Raw genomic sequence first — 12,905 nt, forward strand, 5'->3', positions numbered from 1 at the left:
TTTCCATACTGTAGGGGTTCTGTGATGATTTCTATGGTCAAGGCAACATGTGACATCGAGTGACATAGACTGAGACGCAGGTGACACAGACTGAGATGCAGGCGACACGAAATGTTCCGTGCCTCGGGGAGGCAGAAGGGTTGGGGGGTGGAGGGGAGGGGAGTTACTCTTACCCATCAGTACTCCTCTGCCTCCATCTCCGAGGAGACTCCCACACCCTCAAATGATAAAGGATCGCCCCCCCCCTTCCCTTTTAACAACAGGCAACGCCTAGCTGAGGACGACCAGCTGGTCTGGCTGGTGAGAAATCATTCCTCACCCAAAACCCAACCCCTCCCTGCCTGTTCTGGAAGGGGGTGTGCCCTCTCAGCTGGTGGTCTAACCAACCCCACTCACTCCGTCTTCCCTCCTCAGCCCCGCCACCCACCTCTCCCGCAAAAGGGAGCCCTACAGCACGACACTGACAGCGATGCAGTTGTTGGCGGGCGCGATCTTTCTCCTGCAGGCGAACATCTTTTTCAGCTCGGCCCGGAAGCGGTCATGGAGCCAGGCGTAGAGGAAGGGGTTGCAGCAGGCCGATGTCATGGCGACGCAGTGGCACAGGAGCTGGACCAAGTTGAAGTAGTCCTTGTCGATCAGGCTGATGTCGATGTCCCGGATGATGTTGAAGACATGCAGCGGCAGCCAGCAGGTCCCGAACGCAGCCACCACCAGCACCAGGAGCCGGAAGATCTTTTTGCGCCTGGCCTTCTCCCATCGCTCCTGGCCATGCGTGGCATTGCCTGGCACAACCCTCTTCTTCAGCTTGAGGGTGATGCGCAAGTAGGACAGCGAGACGGCCGATAGCGGCAGGATATAGGTGATGATCAGGGTGCTGTAGGCGTATGCCAAGTGCTGCCTCTCCAACCCCATCCAGAACTCCTCGCAGATGGTCAGGTCCTGATCCTGGAACCGGATGTGGAAGGTGTGGGCGAGGGCCGGAGCTGCCAAGGCGCACGAAACGAGCCAGACCCCGGCCAAGATATAGGTGCAGGTGCCGATGGAGATGCGCTTCCTCAGCGGGTGCACCGTGGCATAATACCTGTCGGGTCAAAGACAGAGGCAGCTCTCATTGTTGGCAAAAACTCATTCAGGCAGGGGGTGTTGGCGAAGCTTCGTGTTTACCGTGACCCCATTTTTTCCCTTTATTCTTTCACGCTAGGCAGCATTTATTGCCCATCCCTAATTGCCCAGAGGGCTGTTAAGAGGCAACCACATTGCTGTGGGTGTGGAGTCACATGTAGAGCAGACTGGGTAAGGATGACAGTTTCCTTCCCTAAAGGACATTGGTGAACTAGATGGGGCTTTCCTAACAATTGGGCAATAGATTCACAGTCATTATTAGACTCTTAATTCCAGATTTTTTTTATTGAATTCAAGTTCTACCATCTGCTGTGGCAGGATTTGAACCTGGGTCACTTGGTAATTATTGCAGTCTCTGGATTATCAGCCTAGCGCTAATACCACTGGGCCATCGCCTCCTTAATCATAGAGGGACAGATTGGGCCTCTGAAGTTCAGAAAAATGAGAGGCGACCTTATCAAAATGTACAATATTCTTAGGGGACTTGATAGGATAGAGGTGGGGAGCTGGTTTCCCCTTGTGGGAGAGTCCAGGACCAGAGGGTGTAATCTAGGAGTAAGGGTTCACCCATTGAAGACAGGCTCGAGCAGAAATTTCTTCTCTCCAAGGCGTGTCAAGGCCGAGACAGGTTTTTAATCAGGAAGGGGAATCAATGGTTACAAGGGAAAGTGGGAGTTGAGGACCATCATATTAGCCACAATTCTCATCGAATGGCCTGCTCCTGCTCCTGCAGGTTTTATGGTCTCACCATCATGACTGGAGTAGCTAAGAGGTTTCAGGGGTGACAGGGGGTTTGCAGTTGAGCAGGTCAGACTGTGTGGTTTGAAGAACTGGCGGTGATTTGATGAGGAATAGAGTTCCAAGAGTGTAAGGGGAGGAGATAGCCTAGTGGTATTATTGCTGGACTGTTAATCCAGAAACCAGATAATGTGCTGGGGACCAGGGTTTGAATCCTGCCACAGCGGATGGTGGAATTTGATGTCAATAAATATCTGGAAATAAGAGTCTAGTGATAACCATGAATCCATTACCAATTGTTGGAAGAACCCATCTGGTTCACTAATGTTCTTTAGGGGTGGAAACTGCCATCTTTACCTGGTCTGGCCTACATGTGACTCCGGACCCACTGCAATGTGGTTGACTGTTAACTGGGGTTTTAATTAGGGATGGGCAATAAATGCTGCCCAGTCAGCCACACCCTCATCCTGTGAAAGGGGAAAAAAAGACCTGTCAGAAATAGGAGTGCAATCCAGAACCGACGGGGCACATGTTTGAAAAGTAGGGCTCCCCCATTTAAGACAGAGATGAGAAGTATATATTTTTTCCCTTTCTGTCTCTCTGCCTCTCTTGTCTCTCTCTCTGTGCCTCCCTGAGGTTCTCTCCCCAGAACCAGCAGCAAAGTCCTGATTCGCTGACTGAAACTGAAGGCTGTGTTCCGGCAGATGTTTGATCCATGAAGGATTCAGCATACTACTGGGTGTTTCGGGCTGCCATCAGGTGGGCCGCCCCTTGTATAGGGCTATAATGTGAGTGGCCTCCCCTTGCTCCTTAAACCACATGCTCCAATGTGAACATTGGCTGAAAACCATCTGCTCGAGGATACAACTCATAGATAGCCCTGTGCCCAGTAGCTTCCCTCGCTTGACACCAAACCAGGAGTTTCAGGACCTTCCTGAAAGTTCCCAGGCATCGGGGAAACCTTCGGCAGCACACAGCTTTATCTGGCTGCAACATTCCCCCCAACCCCGTGCAGAGTGGGGAAGAAACCCCCTCCCCCCAACCTCCCATTCTTGGATAGAGGACGGATGGTTTGGGTATTTTTTTAGGCCACAGGGGTGTGTGGGACTGACCAAGAACTGGCCACTTGGCTCAGTGGAGCCAAAAGAATGTTGTGATGCTAACGTCACCAGGCTGTAGCAGGCATAGGTTCAAATACCACCGCTGGCCAAGTTCTCCATTTGGTTTTAGTTTTGATGAAAACAAAAATTGCACCAGAATTAATAGGTGACTATTAAAAGGAAAACCCATCACGTTCACTACTGGCCCTCAGGGAGGGAAATTCACCCTCCGTCCCCTTATGGTCAGGGGCTACATATGACTCCAGCCAATATTTAACTTCCCTCTGCCTCCCCCACTCAGTTCTAGGAGCAATTAGTGTCACTGCCAGCCTTACCTATGATTCCCCCCCATGCAAGAATAAATAAAGGAGGGGGAAGTAAAATGAGAGTGCCTTTATTGGTCAGTGCATTGAGTGTAGGAGTTGGGAGGGTCATGTTATGGCTATACAGGACATTGGTTAGGGCCCCTTTTGGAATACTGTGTTCAATTCCGGTCTCCCTGCTATGGGAAAGATGTTGTTAAACTTGAAAGGGCTCAGAAAAGGATGTTGCTCGTGTTGGATAGTTTGCCCTACACAAAGAGTCTGAATAGGCCTGGAGCGTTGGAGGCTGAGGGGTGACTTTATAGAGTTTTATAAAGGCATGAGGGCCATGGCTACAGTGAATAGCCTTTTCCCCAGGCTAGGGGAGTCCAAAATTAGAGGGCATAGGTGAGGTGACAGGGAAAAGATTTTTCAGGGACCTGAGGGGCAATGTTTTCATGCAGAGGGTGGTGCGTGTGTGGAATGAGCTGCCAGAGGAAGTGGTGGAGGCTGGTGCAATGACAACATTTAAAAGACATCTGGATGTGTACGTGAATAGGAAGCCTTTAGAGAGATATGAGTCAAATGCTATCAAATGGGACTCGTTTAATTGACGCTATCTGGTTGGCACGGACAGGTTGGGCCGAAGGGTCTGTTTCCTTGCTGTACATCTATATGACTCCCTGACATTGGGAGGTGTGTTTGTACCTCACCACAGGAAGAGATACAGGACTTCAGTGAACCCCTTGTCTCCAAATGGCCCAGTCAGTGCACGTCCCATCACCGCTAAGCTGTGGAACAAAGCACGGTGTAGGGGGACTCAAGACAGATGGCGTGGAGACTGGAGAACGGTCTGCAAACAAGATGGTGATTGGCAAATGGCACAGCAGCAAGGTGGTGAAAACTCCTTTCCCGAGTGCAGCGAGCGATTCGGACCCAGAGTGTTCTCTCGGGATCAACGATTTAATCACGTGAGTGGATAGGACCATGACTGAATGATGGCGTTACATGGCACTACTGAGTTGGCGGGAAGTCTCACCAAGGGGACATTCTGAGCTCCCGTTGACCGTACGGTGGTGAATAAAGATTTTTGCTCGAGAGGGCTGAGACTTTGAAGAGACAACAGAAGACCCATTTCCCTCACCATCAAACCTAGCAGAAAACACTGCAATATTGCCAGAAGAATGTTTTGGGGGTACATTGAATTGAGTTAGCTGAGTTGCTCTTGCAGGGGTCTAGCACTGGACGGGCCATTTCAATGAAATGGAGAGGTGGTCACATCGGTGTTGGGACTTGGCGGGGTGGTTGGTGGTGCCTGTGTAAAGGATGTCAGATGAAGAAGAGATGTGATTTTACAATGACCTGGTTGCTTTGTTTAATGAACGCATCTTTATCAATATTCACATTGTAAAATCTGAAGACAATTTCCCAATCTGTCCACGTGACTGAAGGCTCTGATGAGGATGTGAGGAATGTGCAATGGGATATGGACGGGGATGTGTGGTGAGTGGGTGAAAACCTGGCTGACGGAGTTTAATGTAGGAAATGGTCAACTCATTCACTTTGAATTGAAGAATCAAAAGGCAGACTGTTATTTAAAAAGGAGGGAGACTCCAAATGAGAGCAGGACAGAGAGATCTGGGTGCAATTGTGCCTGAAACATCAACTTGGCAGCAAGTAATGAGAAAGGCAAAGTGGAATTTTGGCCTTTATTGGTAGGGGATTGGTGACAAATGCGCAAGGTGCTGGTGAGGCCACATCGAGAGGAGTGTTTGCAGTTTCGGTTCCCCATGTTCAAGAACAGATCAGCTGGCATTGCAGGAAGTTCAAAAGAGGCTCATGAGACCAATTCATGGGATAAAGGGGTCAACTTATCAAGGGCAGCTACGCAGTTCATTCATTAGAGTTTAGAAGAACGAAGAGCGATCTGATTGAAACATGCAAGGTCCTAAGGGATTTGACAGGGTAAATGTTGGAACATTACAGAATTAAAACTGACATGCGAAGGAATTTCTTTCCCCAAAAGGACCATGAATGCCTGGAACTTGTGGAGTCTAGATCACTGGCAGTACTTAAAGTGGAGGGTGACAGATTTTGAAATATTGGGGAGTTGGGACTCGTGGCCCTGGGGCAAATCAGCCCTGAGTGAATGATGGGGCAGCCTTGAGGGGTAGGGCTGAATGACCTACTTCTGCTTCAGTCCCTGGTATTCTAACGTTCTCTCGTCTATAAACCAGTGGCATACAGTCCATATCTCTCAACCATAAATCCCCCCGCCCCCCCCCAACAAAATCTACACATCTTTCCCAAGCAGCAGAACTCAGAGTTGGTCACGCTACTCTAATTGAGGTGAAACTGATGACTTACAACTTCCGTGGGGCAGGTCTGAACTCCTCTGTCCCGGTCTTGGGAGCCATTTAGTTCTATGCCAGCTGCACTGCCACACCGCTGTATCTCCAGCATCTGGAGAGCAGTTGGTGCACTTCAATAAATGGGTGAAGCTTTTAACCCTGAGAGGATCAATGGCAGACTGACAGGACCACTTTAACCTCGTTATAATTGAATCTCGCATTGTCACAGCAGGAAGGAAAAATTACTTAGTCACTGGCAACATAATTATACACTCAGCCATCATTAGTGCGTAGAGATGGCATGTTAGTCAAGTTAAAAAAAACGTCTGCTGTGATTTTCGCTTTCAGACATTAATCTGTCTCTGCATCTGTTTGAAGATGGAACTTGCTCCAATTTAAACACATTTGTCAGCTTCGTCCATCAAATCGACTGTTAAAATTCCAGCCTAAAGACAAGTGAACAGCTCTCAGAATATGTTTGCGCTCCTCATCGTGTTTGCAAACACTATTCCTGACCGTGAACAGAGGAAATCAAATCAGTAGGAGGCCAGTCAGCCAGCTCCACAAATTGACTAGACCACAGCTGACCTTCTCTCTCAAAGCCATTTCCCCTGCACTGCCCCCCCATAGAAATATCTGAAAACCAATCAATGTCAGCCTTGAATATTTTCAGTGACAAAGCCTCCACCACATACTGGGTTGAAGAATTCCAAATATTCACCAGTGTTCAAGTGAGGAAGTTCCTCTTGGTTTCATTCCTAAAAGGCCTCTCTCTCTCATTTCTGAGACCGTGTCCCCTGGATCAAGGATCCCCCTCTCCGTGCCCACCTACCCTGTCAGGATTTTGAGAAGGTGGTGATGAGCAGCTACAGTCCATCTGGTGCAGTGCAGATCCTGTGCTGCTCGGGAGGGAGTTCCAAGATTTTGACGTAGCAATAATCAAGGAAGGAAGGGTGAGCTATACGAACTGTAGGATGAGGGAACGGCCGATATATTTCCGAGTCAAGATGGTGTGTAGCTTGGAGGCAAGGGGTGGTATCTGCTGTCCTCGTCCTTCTAGATGGGAGTGGTCGTGGGTTTGGAAGGTGCTGTCTAAGGAGCCTTGGTGAATTGCTGCAGTGCATCTTGTAGATGGTATACACTGCTGCGACTGAGTGTTGGTGGTGGCCAATAGCAGCGCTAGCCTGCCAAGTTCAGGAGAAGCCATAATGGAATGGCCATTATTATTTCAAAGGGAATGAAAATAAGGAGGTCTTGCTAAAACTATACAAGGCACTATTCAGATGACGGCTTGCATAACTGTGAACAGTTTTGGTTCCGTTATCTAAGGAAAGATGGACTAGCATTGCAGGCAGTCCTGTGAAGGTTCACTGGATTGATCCCGGGTACGAGGGACTGTCTTGTGAGGAATGGTTGAGTAGGTTGAGTTGAGCCTTGACTTATTGTTTGGGACATTTGTCCATTGGACCAAAGTTGTGGGGTTGATTTTTACATTGAATGGGGGGATTATGGTGGCTACGTTTTCATTGAACAAATCAACATGTCAACCACTTTGGTGTATCACACACCTCTCCGGGAAACCCCAGTAAAACCCTATAATCCTGCACCAAAATGGGTTTTGCTCTCCCTGCGTTTGGAGAATTCTGGATTTTGATCAGTCTAACCAACTCAGAAGGTCATGTCGATCAGTTTGGTACATTCACACAGACATACACACACACATACCTCATCCATTTATAGCAAATGAAAAGAGACCTGATTGAAGCGTGCAAGATTCTTAAGAGGATTTGACAGAGGGGGAGATGTAGAAAGGTTGTTTCCCCTCATGGGAGAGTCTCGGACTAGAGGGTGTAATCTCAGGGTTAGGAGTTGCGGAGGAATTTCTTCTCTCTGAGGGCAGTGAACCTGTGGAATTCTTTACCACAGAGGGCTGTCGAGGCTGGGTCATTAAGCATTTTCAACGCCAAGCTAGATTTTTAATCAGGAAAAGGAATCAAGTGAGACGGGGAAAAGGCAGGAAAGGAGAAATGATTGCTGAGTGGTATTATCACTGGATTGTTGATCCAGAGACCCAAATAATGTCCTTTAGGTTCAAATCCTGCCATGGCAGATAGTGGAATTTGAATTCAATAAATGTTTGGAATTAAGAGTCTAATGATGCCCACGAAGCCACTGATGATTGTCGGAAAATTTCATCTGGTTCACGGAAACTGCCATCCTTACCTGGACCATATGTGAATCCAGACCCATAGCAATGTGGTTGAGTCTTGACTGCCCTCTGACCCATCAGGGATGGACAGTGAAGGCCGGCCTAGCCCAAACCCCTTGAATGAATACAGAAAAAGATTGAGGATGATTAGATCAGCCACGACCTTGTGGGATGGCAGAACAGACTTGATGGGCTGAATGGCCCATATCTGCTCTTACTGTTTTAGGGCCAGGAGTCCAGCTATTTCAGGCGACATGGTGCTGAGGGTGAGGGTTGGGAGGGGGGAGGTCTCAAGGGTTAAAAGCCGCCTTTACCTGTCCACAGCGATGGCGGTGAGCGTGAATACGGACACGTAGACCGTCACCGGCTGCATCAAGAAGACAAAGTAGCACATGAACTTGCCGAAGATCCAGCCGCGCGGGTGGAAGGCATACGCCAGGGTGAAGGGCACGCAGGTGGCACACATCAGCATGTCGGAGAAGGCCAGATTGCCGATGAAGAAGTTGGTGACATTGTGCATCTTCTTGGTCTTGCAGATGACGTAGAGAAGCAGGTAGTTGCCGACGATGCCGACAAACACCACCAACACGTAGCAGGGAATGATGAGGGGCTTGAACGACTGCAGCAACTCAACGCCAGTGAACTGCGAGGAGCTGTTGGCACCGTCTGTCAATGCAATCTGATTGCTGGTGATGTTTGCAGGGTACATGCTCCAGCTCTCTGTCGATATGGACAACATGACCGCAGCCACCCCCCTGTCCCTGTGGTCAGTTACCACAGGCTTCTTGAATACTCAGAACTGACGGGTTGTAATATTTGGATTTCTGTGACAGCAGGGGACTGAATATTTTCTTCGTGCTTTCCCCGACCTGAGAGCAAGATTCAACAATCTGAGGTCTCGCTTGTACCAGTGAGTCGTTTCTGAAGAGTCCTTCCTGCTTTCTCTCCTCTGTGTAGTGACAGGTCTCTTCCTTTGTAGCTCGCTCTTGCTTTCTCTCTCTCTCTCCCTCTCTCTCTCTACCCCGGTTCTTATTTAGATGAAATATTAAAACTCCATTCAGTCTCCTGCATAAACAAGGGAGAAGGAAGAGATTGCTCTTTGGAAGTTAGAGGGAGGGACATTTTCTGAAGATTTAAAATATTAACAGTGGGGTCAGGGAGCTGGGGGTCTGGAATTAAAACCAAAATCAATAAGCTTTGGGCTAATCTGGAATTCATTTTCAATGTGACACAGCCCTTTTTTGTTAACCTGAATCAGGTCTCCTGTTCAATGAGGCTATTGATGTATCAGTCCCACTCAATATTTACACCCTACTGCTTTCATAACTATTCATAATCTCTGTTTTCTCTTATTGAATTTCAACCTACATCCACAGCTTCTGAGAAAGCTGATTTCAACAGGCAATCACTTTTAATTTGGGTGGATAAGAAAAGCCTTTATGAATCATTGAGAAACTATCTAACCAACACATTAATATTCATCGCAAACATAATTTTGAAACTTGTCCCAAAATAGCAAATTCAAATAATATGGATATTTATTGACTGAATGTTTGTCAGTTAATGTGAGGACTCAGGATTTTTGTTTTGGGGGTGGGTTTCTCATTTACGAAATCAATCATCAATTTCAATTTACTCTTCAGCTTAAATTGAAACTGGATTTAATTCCAGCCATCGCACGGACAGCGGTGCATTTGCGTGGTACCCGTGCCTTGAACTGTGCTCTCTATTGCGAAGTGTGCATGCAAGCTGCTGTTTGCTTTCCCCCCCGGAATATTTCAGCACGACAGAACATATACAGAAGTCAATTAACTTACAAACTGAGCAATTTCCCTCTCCTCACAGATCAGATTGAGCGATGCCAGGATCCTGCTCTCCCTCAGAGGAGGCTGGCTGGAGAAGCTCTTACCCTTGTGTTCGGTAATGCCTGTGCCTTCTTCTGAAGCTTAGGATCCCTGCTCATAATAAATAGCGAATGATTAGCCCCCTCTGTTGGTCATGAGTACGTCTTCCTCCAATCCCGCACGCTCACACGCCATCAGACTGCTGTAAGCAAATCCTCCCCACCTCACATGAATACAAACCCCCAGGAAGGATTTCTCAAGCTTTAAAGGCTCCCTGTTCTTACACAACACCAGCGTCCCACCAACTTTGTCTCCCGCACCTGTCCCACCCCTGTTCCCTACCCTTTCTTGCATCCCTCTCGGTCTCATAAAGTCATGCGGCACAGAAACAGACCCTTCGGCCCAACCAGTTCATGCTGATCATAATTCTGAATGAAACTAGTCCCATTTGCCTACACTTGGCCCCTATCCCCTCCAAATCTTTCAAATTTGTGTCCTCACCCAAATGTCTTTTAAATGTTGTAATTGTACCCACATCCACAGCTTCCTCAGGAAGTTCATTCCACACACAAACCACACTCAGTGTAAAAAAATTGGCCCTCGTGTCTTTTTTAGATCTCTCTCCTCTCACCTTAAAAATGTGTCCCCTAGTCTTGAAAAGCCCATACTAGAGAAGAGACACCTACCATTACCACTATCCATGACCCTCATGATTTTTTAAACCGCTATAAGGTCACCCCTCAACCTCCTACACTCCAGTGAAAAAAGTCCCAGCCTATCCAGTCTCTCCTTAGAATTCAAACTTTCCAGTCCCGGCAACATCCTGGTAAATCTTTTCTGAGTCCTCTCCAGCTTAATAATATCCTTCCTATTATGGGGCAACTAGAACTGGACACAGTGCTCCAGAAGAGGCCTCACCAACATCCTGTACAATCTTAACATGACGTCCCGTGCTTTCACTTTCTGAGTTTGGAACCCCAGCGTTCATCTCCCACACTGAACCATCAGGGAGAAAGTGTCTAGAAAGTTTCACCATTGCTTTGGATGTGGCTGTGTTGCAAATCCTGGAACTCCTTCCCTAACAGCACCGTGTGAGAGTCCCTATACCGCAGTGGATGGTGGCTCAGTGGTTAGCCCTGCTGCCTCACAGTGTCAGGGTCTCAAATTCAGTTCCATCCTTGGGTGACCGTCGATGCGGACTTTGTGCATTCTTGCCCTGTGTCTGCTTGGGTTTTCTCTAGGTGCTCCAGTTTCCTCCCACCGTCCGAAGATGTGCAGGTTAGGTGGATTGGCCATGCTAAATTGTCCCCTATTATGCATGGATGCGCAGACTAGATGGATTAGTTGTGGGAAATGCCAGGTTTATGAAGATTGGGTAGGGGTCCTGGGTCAGAATGGGATTCTCTTAAGAGGGTCAAAGCGAACTCGATGGGTTTAAGGGCCTCCTTGACTGCAATGGTTCAAGAAGGTGTCTCACCACTACCTTCTCAAGGTGGGTAATTATGGATGGTGGGAAAGGGATCAAGTGCAGGCCCATACCCTCTGGATGAGTTGCAAAGCACCATTTCCAATTCTGCAAGGTATTGTGTGAAGATGCACCAGGCAACGCCTTTACAGGGCCAACTATTCCCACAGTCGATGGGTTTAAAGGGCTGCTTAGCTCAGTTGGCTGGACGGCTGGTCTGAGGTGCTGAGTGACACCAACAGCATAGGTTCAATTCCTGGCCTGGCTGAGGTCACCATAAAGGTTCTGTTGTTCTCAGTCTCACCTGACCCTAGCATTAAACCACCCCCCGCCCCCGTTATCTCAACTTCATGGGACAGTAGCGTTATAGGGCTATAGCTGCCTTAGATAATGGGAAGCAAAATGAAGTCAGATTGGCTAGAGGAGGTAACCAAATAGGGAAGTGAAAAGGAAACCCAGCAGAAGGGGACAGTGATGTAGCGGTACAGTCTCTGGCCTAGTGTACAGGAACACACACCAGGGTGCAGGTTCAGATCTCACCACAGCAACATGCAGGATTGAAATTTGCACTTTTTTTAAAAGAAAGGTCTGGAATTGAAAGGATTTACTCGCGTCGGTGACCATGACGGCTGAGATGAATTCTCATAAAAACACATCTGAGGAAGGAGATTTGCCGTCCTTACCTGGTCCGGCCTACACGTGACTCCAGACCCGCGGTAATTGTGGTCGGCTCTTCAGTGCCCTCCCAGGTAGGGTTGGGGGTGAAGAAGGAGGCAGGGGGACAGTGAAGGATGGGTAATAAGCATCAGTCTCGCTGGATGTGACACGCACACTCCCTGAGAGAACAGACAGAGCTTGGCATGGAGGAACGTGAGGAGGATTTGCTTCGAAGGACAAATGGGAAAAAGAGCCAACTGCAAGAATGGCTTAGTTTTTAAATAGAGCTGACAGTTAACAGGGAGAAGTCCATGAGGTTGATTTGTTGTGGCAAATCAATTGTTTTTCTTGAAAGAAAGCATCAGATTTGCAAAGGGGAAAGAAAGAATGAAGGGTTAGAAATTATGAACAGCGGGTTAGGCCTTTGCTGGAGTTTTGCGAACAGTTCTGGGCTAGAGCCTTCAGGGGAGATCCTCAAGAGCAGGGTTTCCCAGGCTGAGGGAATCTCGATTCTGAGGAGAGTCTGGACTAGGTTTCTGGTTTTGAATGGAGGGGAGTCAAGTGGATGCGAGGCTTCAATCAAGGGCGAAATAAATTATACCCTCGGGATCGATAAGCAGAGGTTCTGGATTTGAAATCACCAGTAAAGATTCCACTCAGACCTGTGAGGATTTGGAATTCTCAGCCTGAAAAGGTGATGGAGGCCATCAAACACAACAATCCCCTGATCTTTTCTCTCAGTCAAATGACTGACCCAGGCTGACAGACGGAGGATTGAGGAAGGGGCCACGGGGTGTGAATTCACCCCCCCGACCAAACCACCAGCAACTGCGGGAGGATAGAAAGCCAGTTTTTCTCCCTCGAGTTGACTGACACAGCCATGTTTTATGCAGCAGTACACCAGCTGCATACCAACGGCAAGCTAACAAGTCAAGTGAGAGCAGGGGGTGTTTTAGTTATCGCTCAGAGCTCACACTGGTCCTGAGGGTGGCTGAATTTACATTCTCACAGCCTGCAGAATGCATTATCAGGACACTGGGTCTGAGTAAATTGCGAATGCCAGCGTTGCGAGGGATGATTGGATACCAGGCACCTGGCACAAGTCTACCTGTTAGGT

General features: G+C 48.2%; 1 protein-coding gene across 1 annotated transcript; it reads right to left on the bottom strand.

The window, feature by feature from the left end:
* Window positions 1-407: 407 nt before the first annotated feature.
* Window positions 408-12,670, bottom strand: LOC125447972 (prolactin-releasing peptide receptor-like). Its single transcript, XM_059643878.1, has 4 exons — window positions 12,608-12,670; window positions 10,298-10,333; window positions 8,137-8,501; window positions 408-1,081 (listed from the first exon to the last, which is right to left on the bottom strand). The coding sequence occupies exons 1-4, from the start codon at window positions 12,668-12,670 to the stop codon at window positions 448-450; spliced, it is 1,098 nt and encodes a 365-aa protein (XP_059499861.1). The 3' UTR covers window positions 408-447.
* Between the last annotated feature and the right edge of the window lie 235 nt (window positions 12,671-12,905).

Source organism: Stegostoma tigrinum, unplaced genomic scaffold (genome assembly GCF_030684315.1).
Source record: "Stegostoma tigrinum isolate sSteTig4 unplaced genomic scaffold, sSteTig4.hap1 scaffold_307, whole genome shotgun sequence".
In the NCBI taxonomy this organism is placed as follows: Eukaryota; Metazoa; Chordata; class Chondrichthyes; order Orectolobiformes; family Stegostomatidae; genus Stegostoma; species Stegostoma tigrinum.